General features: G+C 45.5%; 1 protein-coding gene across 2 annotated transcripts in view; it reads right to left on the bottom strand.

Moving 5' to 3' along the window:
* ALDH1L1 (aldehyde dehydrogenase 1 family member L1) overlaps positions 1–13,629 on the bottom strand; it is a 133,421-nt gene that overhangs the window by 54,707 nt on the left and 65,085 nt on the right. For both annotated transcript variants that reach the window (XM_074340449.2, XM_019719138.3), the window contains exons 2-7: positions 7,990–8,141; positions 5,827–6,061; positions 4,802–4,967; positions 2,807–2,908; positions 1,883–1,972; positions 875–1,012 (exon numbers count right to left, since the gene is read on the bottom strand). In XM_074340449.2, coding sequence (XP_074196550.2) covers positions 875–1,012; positions 1,883–1,972; positions 2,807–2,908; positions 4,802–4,967; positions 5,827–6,061; positions 7,990–8,116 — 858 coding nt within the window. In that variant the 5' untranslated portion in view covers positions 8,117–8,141. The remainder of the gene's footprint in view (positions 1–874; positions 1,013–1,882; positions 1,973–2,806; positions 2,909–4,801; positions 4,968–5,826; positions 6,062–7,989; positions 8,142–13,629) is intronic.

Here is a 13,629-nt window from a genome sequence, read left to right as displayed (position 1 = left end):
AAGCCATGCCACACTCCACCTGGGCTGTATACACCAAAGCAGCCAAGCGTCCAACATCCACAAGGTTTGTTGAAATTCCCTCAAGTGCTGGGGGTTCCCTGCCTGTCCTCCTTGTTCCCTGCCCCTAGTACCTTAAAGTCCAGACCTGCCCAACACTGTACAGAGTGAGCATTAATAGTAGAGTACTGTGGCAACTGGTGGGCCTTGGAGCCAGAATTTTAGGGTTTGAATCCCAGCTCTGCCATGAACTAGCTTGGGTGACCTTGGGTAGATTATTTAAATCTCTGTGTTTCAGTTTTCTCCTCTGTAAAGTGGTATAATATTAATACATGTCTCATAGGGTTTTTAGGAGAATTAAATTTAATACTTATAAATTATTTTAAAACTCCCTGGCTCACAGAAAGCACTCCATAAATATTAGCTGTTGCTCTGAGTTTCAGAGTCTGCTAATATAAATCAGAGCATGCTATGTGCCCAGCATGGCTCCCAGGGTTCTTAAAACAGAAGGAAACAGAGGCATAGAGTTTCAGTGACCACACCCAGTAGTGTTTGGACACTTTGCAGGACTAATATGAGGCCCTAAGTTCAGGGCTCCATGGAGAGAGCGTCTCCATGATTCTAACACCCTCACAGGACACCCAGCTCTGGCTGAGGCATCTGGTCAGGAAGATCAAGAGGATGGCCTTCCTGAAACATGGAAGTGGGCAAACCCAGTGGTTGGGGCCAGCATGGACTCCTGGAATCTGCTGTCTTATTTTCTCCTGTTTTCTCCAGAGCAGCCTGGGGTCTAACTGCAGGGTGGGAACACTTGGACAGGAGTATGCAGGGTCTTGAGCCTACTGTATGGACATGTGACCAACAGCAGCATCGTTACCATTCTGTCATCATTCCCGAAGAGGACCAATCCCCTTTCGGTGACCACCCCTGGCCGATGGGCTCCCGGGATAGGCAAAGCTTCTCCCTCAGGCACCAAGCCTGCAGTGTTCAGCGTTGAGTTGAAAAATGTCAGCTTCTGTTTGGAAACAGGACCAGAAAACCAGAAGGTGGTGGATGAGAAGAGACCTCCACTGTAGGTAGCCTAGACAGGGTTAGGGAGATGAGGTAGGGGCCAAGGGCAGTGCAATGTGAGAGCCACAGCCCTAGAACTCTGCATCCAGGGGTACAAACAAGGCCTGTAGGAACATTGGAGGCATTGGAAGCCCTCAAGCCCTGTGTTCCTCTAAGACCCTTTGTATTGGCCCATGGTCTCAGACCTCAGGTGGACAGACATTGGGAGAAACCCTGCTCAAGTCACCATGGGGTGAAGACACTTGCCCTGAGGATGCCACCAAGCACTGGTCACTCTGCATAGGGTTTTGTGATGGCAAGGGCAGCAAAAGGACTCCCCAACACAGTCTGGGCAGTTGGCCAGTGGTCAGGGGTTCAGACAGTCCAGGACTTTGTGGAGGATGGGACTACCCTACAAAGGGTATTGCCAGCCCCTGATGCCTTGAGAGAGACTGTGAGCCCCAGGGCTCCCTGTCTTCAGCATCTGGTTTGCCCACTGCCTAGCCCCTGGTGTGAGTATGCTGCTCCTCCCCCGGGGCCAAGTTGAAGTCAGAGCTGGGCCTCCACGAGCCCAGGGGTGAGAGTCAAAATATTTTACAGCCAAGACAGCTCAACCCCAGAGTTGCTGCAAGGCCTGGAGGCCTTCAACTGTGCTGTCCCTTTACACTCTAGCCATGCTCCTGGGCTAGGGGCTGAAGTGGCTGGGGGCACTTGGGTGGGATTGGGGTTTAGGGAAGTAGCTATTTGCCAACCAGTTCAAACATATTTTGACAGTTTTGCAGTCAGTGGGGCACACCAGTGCATCCAGCCCAATCCTAGCCATGCATGAACATACCTGCCCACAAGCCTCTGTCCAGGCACCTGGCATCTTGTCGTTGCCACGGATCCAGTTATGAATGACCTCTGCTGGCTGCTCCCAGTTGATCTGTGGGGTAGGACATGTCTGCTCACCTGGTGTCTCTCTACTCCCTGACCATCTGGGTAACACTCTACCCTGATGACCCCTGACAGTGGGTGAAGCCTGGGGTTAAGAAACTAGGAAGTCCGGCGATTTCTCGTACACTAGTCTGAGTCCCTAAGCTGGATGGGGTCTCTCTCTGGTACCCACAGTCAGGGTACTTTCTGACTCTCGGTATTTCATGGGTTGAGTAAGTGTAAATTGATGATTTGGGGAAGATAATGTTCTTTTGTTAAGATGGCCAAGGCCTTACAGAGTCCACAGCACAAAGTACAGGCCCATCCCATTGTGCCCTGCCAACAGTTTCTCTTGTCCTATAGAACTCCCATAGATGCCTACACAGCAAGCAATAAGCCCTGAGCAGAGGTATATCCTGTAGGCCCCCAAGACTCCCATACTTGTGACAGCTTTGAGGAACTGAATTATCTCTCGTTCCTCATCTTAGAGACTTCTGGCATGACTGTTGATATTACACACACACACACACACACACACACACACACACACACACACACAACCAGCTCTTCTCCCTGAGGGCCATATCTGCCCATTCTTCCTGAAGAGGAACAGGTAAGAACCCAAAACAGACCCTGTTCCCTGCCTGTCCAAGTGCCACACGCTTTCCCCAATCCATGGGTGTTGCTCACACTTTCCCTGCCTGGATAGCCCTCTTTTCTCACCTTAAATAATTATAACCTTGTTGCCCAGCCTGAACCCTGGCTTCCCCAGGATGCCCTCTGCACTCCAGCCCTGGCTTCAGGGTGGGCAGAGCTTCAGGGTGGGCAGAACCCTGGCACTCACCTTGGCTGTTTCCTTCTTCTGAATGCCCTCATAGGTGGCTCCTTCCTCAGGCTGAGGGAGTCTGGGGGCTTTGCCCTCGGCAATCAGCCTCACAGCCTGCACCTGGGGAGACATGGGTCACTCGTATCCCCAGCATTAGGACCCACCCCTTACTCCCATCCCTTGAGTTCACTGAGTCTGGATCCTGACCCACCGTAACCATACATGCCTGGCTCACAACAGGCACCCAAGAAATAACTCCTATGTGAAGACATGGAGCTAGCCCGAATCCGATTCCAATCTGTACAATGGGCACAGAACTCTGACGTCTCTACAAAGTTTTACAAGATTACATAGATCTTAGAAGATTACACAAAATATAAAGCACTGTATAAGTGTAACATGCACAAATTTCATGTTTTTATCTAAAACTTTCCCTGACCAGTAAGGAGAATGGATCATGAGTCTCATGATAGGTTTGGAGGTCTGAGATTAATCAGAAGTAGTTTCTCTGTTAAAGGAAAGAGGAAGGTTGTGGGAGAAGGAATCAGGACAGGGAGGAAGGGGAGCCAAGGAGCCTGGGTTCATTGTGAGAGAAGGTCTGGGGGGAGAGCTCCCAGAAACGCCGAGACTGAGAAGTGACGAGAGTATCAGAAACGTCTAAAGCAGGACTGCCCAGTGGAATGTTTTGTTGTGGTGGAGATGTTCTAGACTGCACTGTCCAATACAGTGGCCATCAGCCATGCACATTTCCTAGGGACTTGTCATGTAGCTACTGAGACTGAGGAACTCAATTTTTAATTAGAATTCATTTCAATTAATTTAATAGCAGCACGTGACTACTGGCTGCCCTTGGACAGCCCAGCCTTAAAGGATATTTTTAGTTGATTTCTGTGAGATGTGCAAGGTAACCAGTGTCTCTGTCTCTCATATCAAATCTCTAGCAATTCTACTTTGCGTGGGAGAGAATACAAAGAGGCATCTAGTTTAACATACCTAAACAATAAAAGGTGGTGGTAGACCAGATTGGCTGAAGGCAAGGGGACAACTGACATGTGGTCAATAGTGAGCACTTTTATGTCATTGTTATGCTTATTGCTACTTCCAAACAGTAAATGCTCTCCTCTCCTCCGGGAGACTTCCTCCTGTCTGACTCCTACCTGCTGCTGAAATTGGCTACAATCAGGAATGTGTCTGCCTTTGGCCATTACTGGCTGGCATCCTCCCAGCTGCAATCCCACACACCAACCTCTTTGGGGTCAGGTCCCGTGGGGCCTGCCTCCTATGCCAAGTACAAGTGTCTCTCTCAGTCATTCTTGTGTCTTCCTCCAGTAACGGAAGCCTCTCTCCTGCAGTAAACTCAGTCCGCAAGACTACAACTAGACCAACCTTCCTTCCCCAACTGGCCACAACAGGAAGTATGTGACTGAGGCTAGCCAATTGGAGTACTCCATCATCCTGGCCAGAGATGGGCTCAGGGCAATCACATGATTGTAAAATCGGCCAATCACAGTCTTTTCTGATTTTTCATTCATGAATTCTAGGAGAAAAGGGTTTCTCTTCCCCTCCAATCCACAGGTGTAAGCCTTGAGCTACCAGTGACTATCTTTTTCCCCATTTGAGGTTAGACAACTTGAGAATGAAGCTAACCAAACAGAAAAGTAGAATCAGGGTGAAGAAAGAGAGAAAAATAAAATCCTAATGATTCAGCCGTGCTTGACACCATCTCCGCTTCTAGACTTTTCTATTAAATGAACCAAAAATGACCCCTTTTTTGCTAAAGCTTTTTGAGTTGGGTTCTGTCAGTTGTAAGCAAGAGTACTGCCTAATACAATGCATTATATGTCTTAATCTTGCCTCTTTGAAACCCTAAAATGAGAGCTCTCTCCCTCCAGAATCCTGAAATTAGGGGAACAGATTCCCGGCTACACCTGGGCGGCAAGGTGGGCATAGAGAAGGTGTGTGGGAAGGAGAGGCCCTGTAGGCACCTGGGCACAGTCAGCTCCCAGCTCTTACCATCCCTTTGATGCCTTCGGGGAAGAGGAAGCGGTTGTACAAAGTGTTCACAGTATCATCTGGGAGGATTTCACACTCCTTTTGGAGCAGAAGGTCCCCGGTGTCCAGGCCATCATCTGCCCAGAAGATGGTAAACCCCCCTTTTTTGTCTCCATGAATGAGAGTCCTAGAGAGCAGAAGAGTGAAACTCTGAGTCTAGCAGGAAGGACCACAGAGAAGGATGCTCTGGGGGCACCCTTTATGGCCCCTGCCATCCTCCAGTACTCCCCTTCCCCTTGCCCCCTGGGAGGATTGAGTCCTACTCTGGCAAGAGTGGAAAAGAGAAGGAAAATGGTATTTATTGATACCAACCATGTGCCAGGAATTGTGGTAAAAGTCCTATATGACTCATGTAACTTAATCTTCCCACCTGATGTAACAGGCATTGCATGCTCCCTTTACAGATAAGGAAACTGAAGCCCAGAGAAGTGAAGAGAGATGGCTGGAGATCTAGGGGTCTGAATTCCAACCAGACCAGTCTGACTGCAAGCCCTCTTTTCCCAGCTCAGATGCCTCCCCACCCTACTACTCATATAAACTGACCTACCCACCAGACGATCACCTAGTCTGCCTTCTTAGTACTTCTCATCATCTATCTTTATCTATTTCCAAGTGAGGTGCTACTGAGAGTGTGGCAGTGGGTGGAAGTTAAAGCAGACCTCTGGGTACATCACCTGGGCTGGTGGCCCCAATGGTCTCCAGGGTGAAGCCTGGCAAGCCTCTTGACCCACTCTGTCCCCAAGGCCGCCGCCACAAGATGGGAACTGACTGCCCACTTTGCAGTTGCAGAGTGCTTAGTGATGCCTATCCCCAGTTCTCTCGAAGGTTCTTGCTTACTGATAGCACTTAACCAGTCTGGTGTGTGGATGCCATCTGGCAGCACAGGACAGGCACCTGCATGATGCCTGTTCTGCAGCCCCAGAGAATAGCTCCAGGCTAAGGGAGGATGATGATTCAGGCAGATGGGGGTGGTTTTGCCATCTTACCAGTTGATGGCTGAGGCCCCTCGGTGCCGGGGGAGCAGACTCGGGTGGTAGATGATGGAGCCATGGCAGGGAGCATTGATGACCTCCATGGGGATGAACTGGCTGCAGAAGGGCAGGACGTTGAGCTCGGCACCCAAAGCCTGGTATTTTGCCACCACATCAGGCAGAGCCTGTCCTTTCACCCTCCAGCGGGGAAACTTGAACACTGGTACTCCATCCTTCTCAGCCTCCAAGCCTGTGGGACAGCGAGTGAGAAACTGGCCCCTCCTTGCACCCACCCACACATGGCCATCTCTGCCTTCCCAGCAAAGTGACTCCTGCACCTTCTCTCCAGGTCTGTCCCTTTCACCCTTCCCCACTGCTCAACAAGGCTCCATTGGGCAGCACAGAGGGGACAGCACTAACCAAGGGTGAGGTTTCAGTTCTGTCTGGACTGACTTCTACTGACCACCAAGATGTCTGGGTGCCTCCCTCTCCCAGACTCCTGCCTGACCTTCTACAGCTGACCTCTTGACCTCATACTGCTCCCACAGCCTCACCATGCCCGTTATCAAGTTACTGTTTCTCTACACTTTTCCTTTCTGGGGTGGGGTCTGGGACCCTGCAAACTGCATCAGCACTGCCAATAAGGGGTGCTAGCGGGACACTGCCAGGATGGAGGGGGAGAAGGGAGAGAAGAGGGGAGGAAAAGCTTGCTTCTTTCTGTGAACTTCTGTCCTGTGAGCATCACTCTGGTCTCACAGCTTCACCCCAGAGCAGCAGCTGAGTCAGTTTGCAGTTTTCCCAATATCTGCAGAACTAGCCTCAATGCACACAATCCCCTCCCACTGGTGTCTGCCCTCCAAGGTCCAGATTCTAGCCTTCAAACCCCTCCTCCTACCTTGTTACCAGTACCCACAGCAAGCACGTCCTCCTCACAGGTATGAATTATAGCCCCTCAAGCTTCCAAGTTTTAGAAATTACAGCTTCTTCCCTTGATTCCCCTAGCCTTAGAGGTGGCAGCTGTCTCCTGCAGTCACTAACCAGTACCTTTGAGTCTCTTTTGGCTTCCTGTCTTTAGCACCTATTGGACACTTCCTTATACTCTGTTCTCTGTTAGCACACCTGATGTCTGGCCCCTGACTGGACCTGACCCACCCTCCAGCCCCCTCTGCCTTTGTACCTTGGGATCCAGGGGTGTTGAGGGAGGGTGAGATCAGTGTGAACAGACTGGACTTTGCTTGCAAAAGCTGTTCCCACTGTGACCAAAGGACTACTTCTGCAGGACATCTGAGGTAAAGTCAAGCAACAGCCACAGCCAGGCTCAATCTGGGTCCAGGCTCAGAGGTTGGTGTCAGTGGTCACTTGGTGGTTGGGGGCTGGGCTCAAGCTCTATGTCATGGGTCACACTGCAGTCAGATCTAGGACGGGGGGCCTGGCTGGCATTGGCGTGGTGCTAGAACTGAGTCCAGGGTCTCAGGGAAACTCACTCTTCCCTATGAACCAAGACCTTGTACCTGGCCAGTCCCACGAGGCCCCCTTCCTAAGCTTAACCCCATATTCTGTGTTCATCAGACCTGAGAAGGACATGTGAAGGACCTGTGAGTGTCCCGGGAGGGTCGTGCATCTGAGCTAAGGGACCCTGCATCCTGCCATGCTGCTGAAGTCCCTAGCTCAGCCAGTGATTCTCAAAATGTGTTCCTCCTAGAACCAGGGGCATCAGCATCACCTGGGAATTTGTTAGAAATATAAATTCTCAGACCTCACTCCATTCCTCTGAGCAGAAACTCCTAGAGTGGGGCTCAGCGCTCTGTGTACCAGGCATGCCTAGTGGTGGGGACACAGTGACTACTGATAGCGTCCTTTTCAGGGCCTGGATGCAAGGTTCAGAGAAACCTGGAGTGATCAGACAATAGGGCCCTGGGAGCAAGCCAAGCTTTTCCATGGCCCATCTCCAGGATGCAAATCCCACCCCATGATCAGGTGGGAAGGGGGTTTCCACTTGGTTCCAGAAAAGCCGGGCAGCCATTTGGCACCTGAGCAGGATTCAGAGTAGACCATGTTCGGCTGCATCTGGCCAGGGACAGCATGGCCTCACCACAAGATCTTGCAGGCTTCCGCTCCATCCACTGCTACCCACCTTCCTACACACCCCCTTTCCTTGCTCTTAGGCCATCCACTCACCCAGGGGGTCCACCTTCCCATTCTTGTCTGGGACAGTGAACACGCCTACGACCTCATGGCCTTCCTCCCTCAGATGGCGGTAAACTTCCTGGCCGAACAGGCTCTGCCCAATCACTGCGATCTTCATGGCAGCAAGGGTGGGTCAGGAGGACCTGGGGAAGGAACAAAGTTGCAGCATTGGACAGGGCTCTCTGGCCCAAGTGGTGCAGCTGCATAGCACCTCATTTGCCTGTCCCTACCTCTCGGCCCCTTTCTGGGGCTCCCCAGTGGCAGCCACTGTGGGGAGACAGCCACTGTGAGAAGATCAGAGGTAAAGTTATTGCAAGGGGGGATTTTAGATGCTACAGTGGGCAAGTCACACCGAGATTGCAGAATTAGGAATTCCTCCTTGAAACCCTCTGAATTCACATGGAACACTGGGTGTCACGTTCTCTGAGGGGTATTTGAACATATTTTTGTAACTAACCAGTCTTTGACCTTGGCCAAATCACATGAAGCCTCAGTTTCCTCATTCGTTAGTAAGAAAGATGTCATATGCCTCAAATGACGTTCAGCCTACAAGTCAGGCTTATTCCCCTGTCTACCTCAGCCTCATAGAAAAGGATACCTGGTGGACAGGCCCTGAGGACTGAAGGTGGAAGAGGGAAGTGGGAGGGTGTGCCACTGGGCTTGTTAAGAAGAAAGATAGAGGGCTGGCCGGGTGACTCAGGTGCTCCTAACTCGGAGGTAGCCGGTTTGATTCCACATGGGCCAGTGAGCTGCGCCCTCTACAGCTAAGATTGTGAACAACAGCTCTCCCTGGAACTGGGCTGCCGTGGGCAGCTGGAGGATGGCGTGGGCAGCCGTGGGCAGCCGTGGGCTACCGTGTGCTTCCACTGGCCAGCATGAGTGGCCGGCAGCCGGTGAGAGCTGCCATGAGCTGCTGTGAGCAGCCGACCAATGACTGGCAACCGACTGCCTCAGCCTGGGGGGAGCGCAAGGCTCATAACACCAGCATGGGCCAGGGAGCTGTGTCCTACACAACTAGACTGAGAAACAGCGGCTTGAACCGGAGTGGGGGGTGGGGGAAGAAGGGGGAAAAAGGAAAAAAGAAGGAAGCTATATGAAATGACACATAGCTAGACCATTCAAATGTCTCCAACGTTTGGGCATTCAGTCAACATATCTGTAAAGCGTGTTATTCATCTGACACATTTCTTTTTTTTTTAATTAAATTTATTGGGGTGGCAATTGTTAGTAAAATTACATAGATTTCAGGTGTACAATTCTGTATTACATCATCTATAAATCCCATTGTGTGTTCGTCCATTTACAAAAATATACATTTTTTGAAAATTTTATTGAAGTTGTACGCCTCATACATACAGAAAAGTGTACAAATCATAGTATGTAGCTCAATGAATTTTCACAAACTGAACACACCCTTGTAATCAGCACTCAGATAAAGAATTACTTCAGAAGTCCCTCTTGAGTCTCCTCCAGTCACTACATCCCAGTAAGAGTAACTGGACATTTTAAAAAAATACAGAGGGTGCCAAAAAATGTATACACACTTTAAGAAAGGAAAAAACTGTTATTAAAATTGTAATACTTAATAGGTACTGATAACAAAAGATGAATACCAGTCATGTGCATACACTTTTTGGCACCCCCAGTATATGTTGGATATTAACCCTTTATCGGAGGTAAGATTTGCAAATATCTTTTCCCATTCAGTTGGTTGCCTTTTCATTCTGTTGATGGTTTCCTTTCCTTTACAGAAGTTATTTTTAGTTTGAGGTAGTCCCATTTGTTTATTTTTGCTTTTGTTTCTTTGCTGTTGAAGTCAAATCCATAAAAACATCATTAAGACTGATGTCAAGGAGCTTCCTGCCTATGTTTTCTTCTATGTGTTTTATGGCTTTAGGCCTTATATTCAAGTCTTTAATGCATTTAATTTTTGTGTATGATGTAAGATAGTGGTCTAGTCTGATTATTTTGCATGTGGCTGTCCATTTTCTGAACATCATTTATTGAAGAGACTTTCTCCACTATGTTCTTGGCTCCTTTGTGGTAAATTAGTTGTTCATATATGTCTGGGTTTATTTCTGGACTCTTGATTCTGTTCCATTTATTCATGTGTCTGTTTTTCTGTCAATACCATACTATTTTGGTAGCTTAGTAACAGGTTGAAATCAGAGAGTGTGATACTTTTGCCTTTGTTCTTTTTCTAGGAATTGCTTTGGCTATTTGGGGTCTTTTGTAGTTCCACACTAATTTTAGGATTTTAAAATTCTATTTCTGTGAAAAATGCTTTTGGGATATTGATAGGGATTGTATTGTGTCTGTAGGTTGCTTTAGGTAGTATGGACATTTTAACAATGTTAATTCTTCCAAGCCATGAGCATGAAATATCTTTCCATTTCTTTATATCTTCTTAAATTTCTTTCAACAATGTCTTACAGTTTTCAGTATACAGGTTTCCACCTCCTTGTTTAAATTTATTGCTAAGTATTTCATTCTCTTTGGTGTGATTGTAAACGGAATTCTTTTCTTAATTTCCGTGTATGATTTTTTTCACTCAGTATATACAAATGCAACAGGTTTTTATATGTTGATTTTTGTACCCTGAAACTTAACTGTTTTTATTATTTCTAATAGTTTTTTTGCGTGCAGTCATTAGGATAGTCTATATATAAAAAATCATGTCATCCATAAATAGTGAAAGCTTTATTTTCTCCTTTTATTTCTTTTTATTGCCTGGTTGTTCTAGTTACGACTTTCAAAAATATGTTGACTAATAGCGGCAAGAGTGGACAAACTTGTCTTCTTCCTAATCTTGAAGGAAAAGCTTCCAGTTGAATATGATACTAGCTGTGGGTTTGTCATACATGGTCTTTATATGTTGAGGTATTTTCCTTGCATGCCCATTTTAGGGACAGTTTGTTTGTTTTTAAATCATAAATGGAGGCTAAATTTTGTCAAATGCTGTTTTGCATGTCTTGAGATGAACGTATGGTTTTTAAACCTTATTTTGTAAATGTAGTGTATTGCATTGGTTGACTTACCCATATTGAATATCCTTGCATCCCTGGAATAAATCCCACATGATCTTTTTAATGTATTGTATTCGGTTTGCTAATATTTTGTTGAGAATTTTCGCATCTATGCTCATCAGGGATGTTGATCTGTAATTTTCTGTTGTTGTTGTCCTTGTCTGGTTCTGGTACCAGGGTAATGTTGGCCTTACAAAATGAGTTTGGAAGTCTTCCTTTCTGTTCAAATTTTTGGAAGAGTTTCAAAAGAATAGTTATCAAATCTTCTTTAAATATTTGGTAGAATTCACCAGTGAAGCCTTCTGATCCTGGACTTTTGTTTTATGGGAGGTTATTATTATTATTATTATTATTATTATTATTATTACTGTTTCAATCTCCTTACTGGTGATTGGTCTATTCAGATTTTCTATTTCTTCATGTTTCAGTCTGGGGAGGTTGTATAATTCTAAGAATTTATCCATTTCCTCTAGATTTTCTAATTTGTTGGTGTATAGTTGTTTATATTTGATGCTTTGTATTTCTGTGTTACCCATTGTAACTTCTTTTGTTTCTGATTTGGGTTATTTGAGCTTTCTCTCTTGTTTTCTTAATGAGAATAACCATAGCTTTGCCAATTTTCTTTATCGTTTCAAAACATCAGCTCTTGGTTTCATTGATCTTTTCTATTGTCTTTTAAATCTCTATTTCATTTATTTCTGCTCTGATTTTTATTATTTCCTTCTTTGTATTGACTTTGGGCTTCATTTGTTCTTTTATCTAGTTCCTTTAGATACACGTTAGAGTGTTTATTGGAGATTTTTCTTGTTTCTTGAGGTAGGCCTGTATTGCTATAAATTTCTCTCTTAGTACTGTTTTTGTTTCATCCCATAGATTTTATGTCATATTTTCATTTGTCTCCATGTATTTTTATAATTTTTCTTTGGTTTCTTCATTGACCAATAGTTGTGCAGTAGCATGTTGTTTAATCTCCACATTTTTGTGATTTTTTTTCAGTTTTCTTCTTGAAGTTCATTTCTAGTTTCATACTGTATAGTAAGAAAAGATGCTTGATATAATTTCTTTTTTTAAATTAAACTGTATCAGGGTGACAATTGCTAGTAAACTTACATAATTTCAGGTGTACAATTCTGTAATGCATCATCTATATCTCACATTATGTGTTCACCACCAAGAGGCAGTTCTCCTACCATCACCATATATTTGACCCCATTTACCCTTTTTTAGAACTCCCCTCCCCCCTTACCCTCTAAACTATTGTCTATGTCTATGAGTTTTGTTTCTTCATTTGTTTGTCTTGTTCTTTTGTTGTTTTCAGTTTTTATACCACATGTCAGTGAAATCATATGGTTCTCTACATTTTCTGTCTGACTTATTTTGCTTAGCAATATAATCTCAAGATCCGTCCATGTTCTCGCAAATGGTACTATTTCATCTTTTCTTATGGCCGAATAGATTCCATTGTGTATGTATACCACATATCCTTTATCCATTCATCTATCAAAGGACACTTCGGTTGTTTCCATGTCTCAGCCACCATAAATAAAGCTGCAATGAACATTGGAGCACACGTGTCTTTATGGATAAATGTTTTCAGATTTTTTGGGTACACATCCAGGAGAGGGATTGCTGTGTCATGTGGTAATTTTATTCTTAATTTTTTGAGGAACCTCCACACTGCCTTCCATAGCAGCTGCACCAGTCTGCATTCCCACCAACAGTGTATGAGGGTTCCTTTTTCTCCACAGCCTCTCCAACACTTGTTACTATTTGTCTTGTTGATGACAGCCATTCTAACTGGGGTGAGGTGATATCTCATTGTGGTTTTTATTTGCATTTCTCTGATGATTAGCAATGTTGAGCATTTTTTCATATGCCTATTTGCCATTTGTATGTCCTCTTTGGAGAACTGTCTCTTCAGGTCCTCTGCCCATTTTTCATTTGGGTTGTTTGGGGTTGTTTTTTTTTTGTTGAGTAGCATGAGTTCCTTGTATGTTTTGGATATTAGCCCCTTATCGGAGGCAATGTTTGCAAAACTCTTCTCCCATTCGGTTGGGTGCCTCTTGGTTTTGTCGATGGTTTTTTTGCTGTGCAGAAGCTTTTAATTTGGATATACTCCCATTCATTTATTTTACCTTTTATTTCCCTTGCCTTTGGAGTCAAATTCATAAAATGCTCTTTGAACCCAAGGTCCATAAGTTTAGTACCTATGTTTTCTTCTATGCAGTTTGTTGTTTCAGGTCTTAAGCTTAGGTCTTTGATCCATTTTGAATTAATGTTGGTACATGGTGATAGATAGCAGTCTAGTTTCATTGTTTTTCACGTGGCTTTCCAATTCTCCCAGCACCATTTATTGAAGAGTCTGTCTTTTCTCCATTGCAAGTTTTTGGCTTCTTTCTGAAAAATTATCTCTCCATATTTATGTGGGTTTATTTCTGGGTTCTCCATTCTATTCCATTGGTCTGTGTGTCTGTTTTTCTGCAAATACCACACAGTTTTGATTATTGTTGCCCTATAGTATAAGGTGAAAGTATGGGGTGTGATACCTCCAGCATTGTTCTTTTTTCTTAGGATTGCTTTGGATATTCAGGGTATTTTGTGGTTC

The sequence above is a fragment of the Rhinolophus sinicus genome, chromosome 4 (genome assembly GCF_057876585.1).
Source record: "Rhinolophus sinicus isolate RSI-liver-muscle chromosome 4, RSI-T2T, whole genome shotgun sequence".
NCBI lineage: Eukaryota > Metazoa > Chordata > Mammalia > Chiroptera > Rhinolophidae > Rhinolophus > Rhinolophus sinicus.
This window is presented reverse-complemented; position numbering and strand designations above follow the sequence as displayed.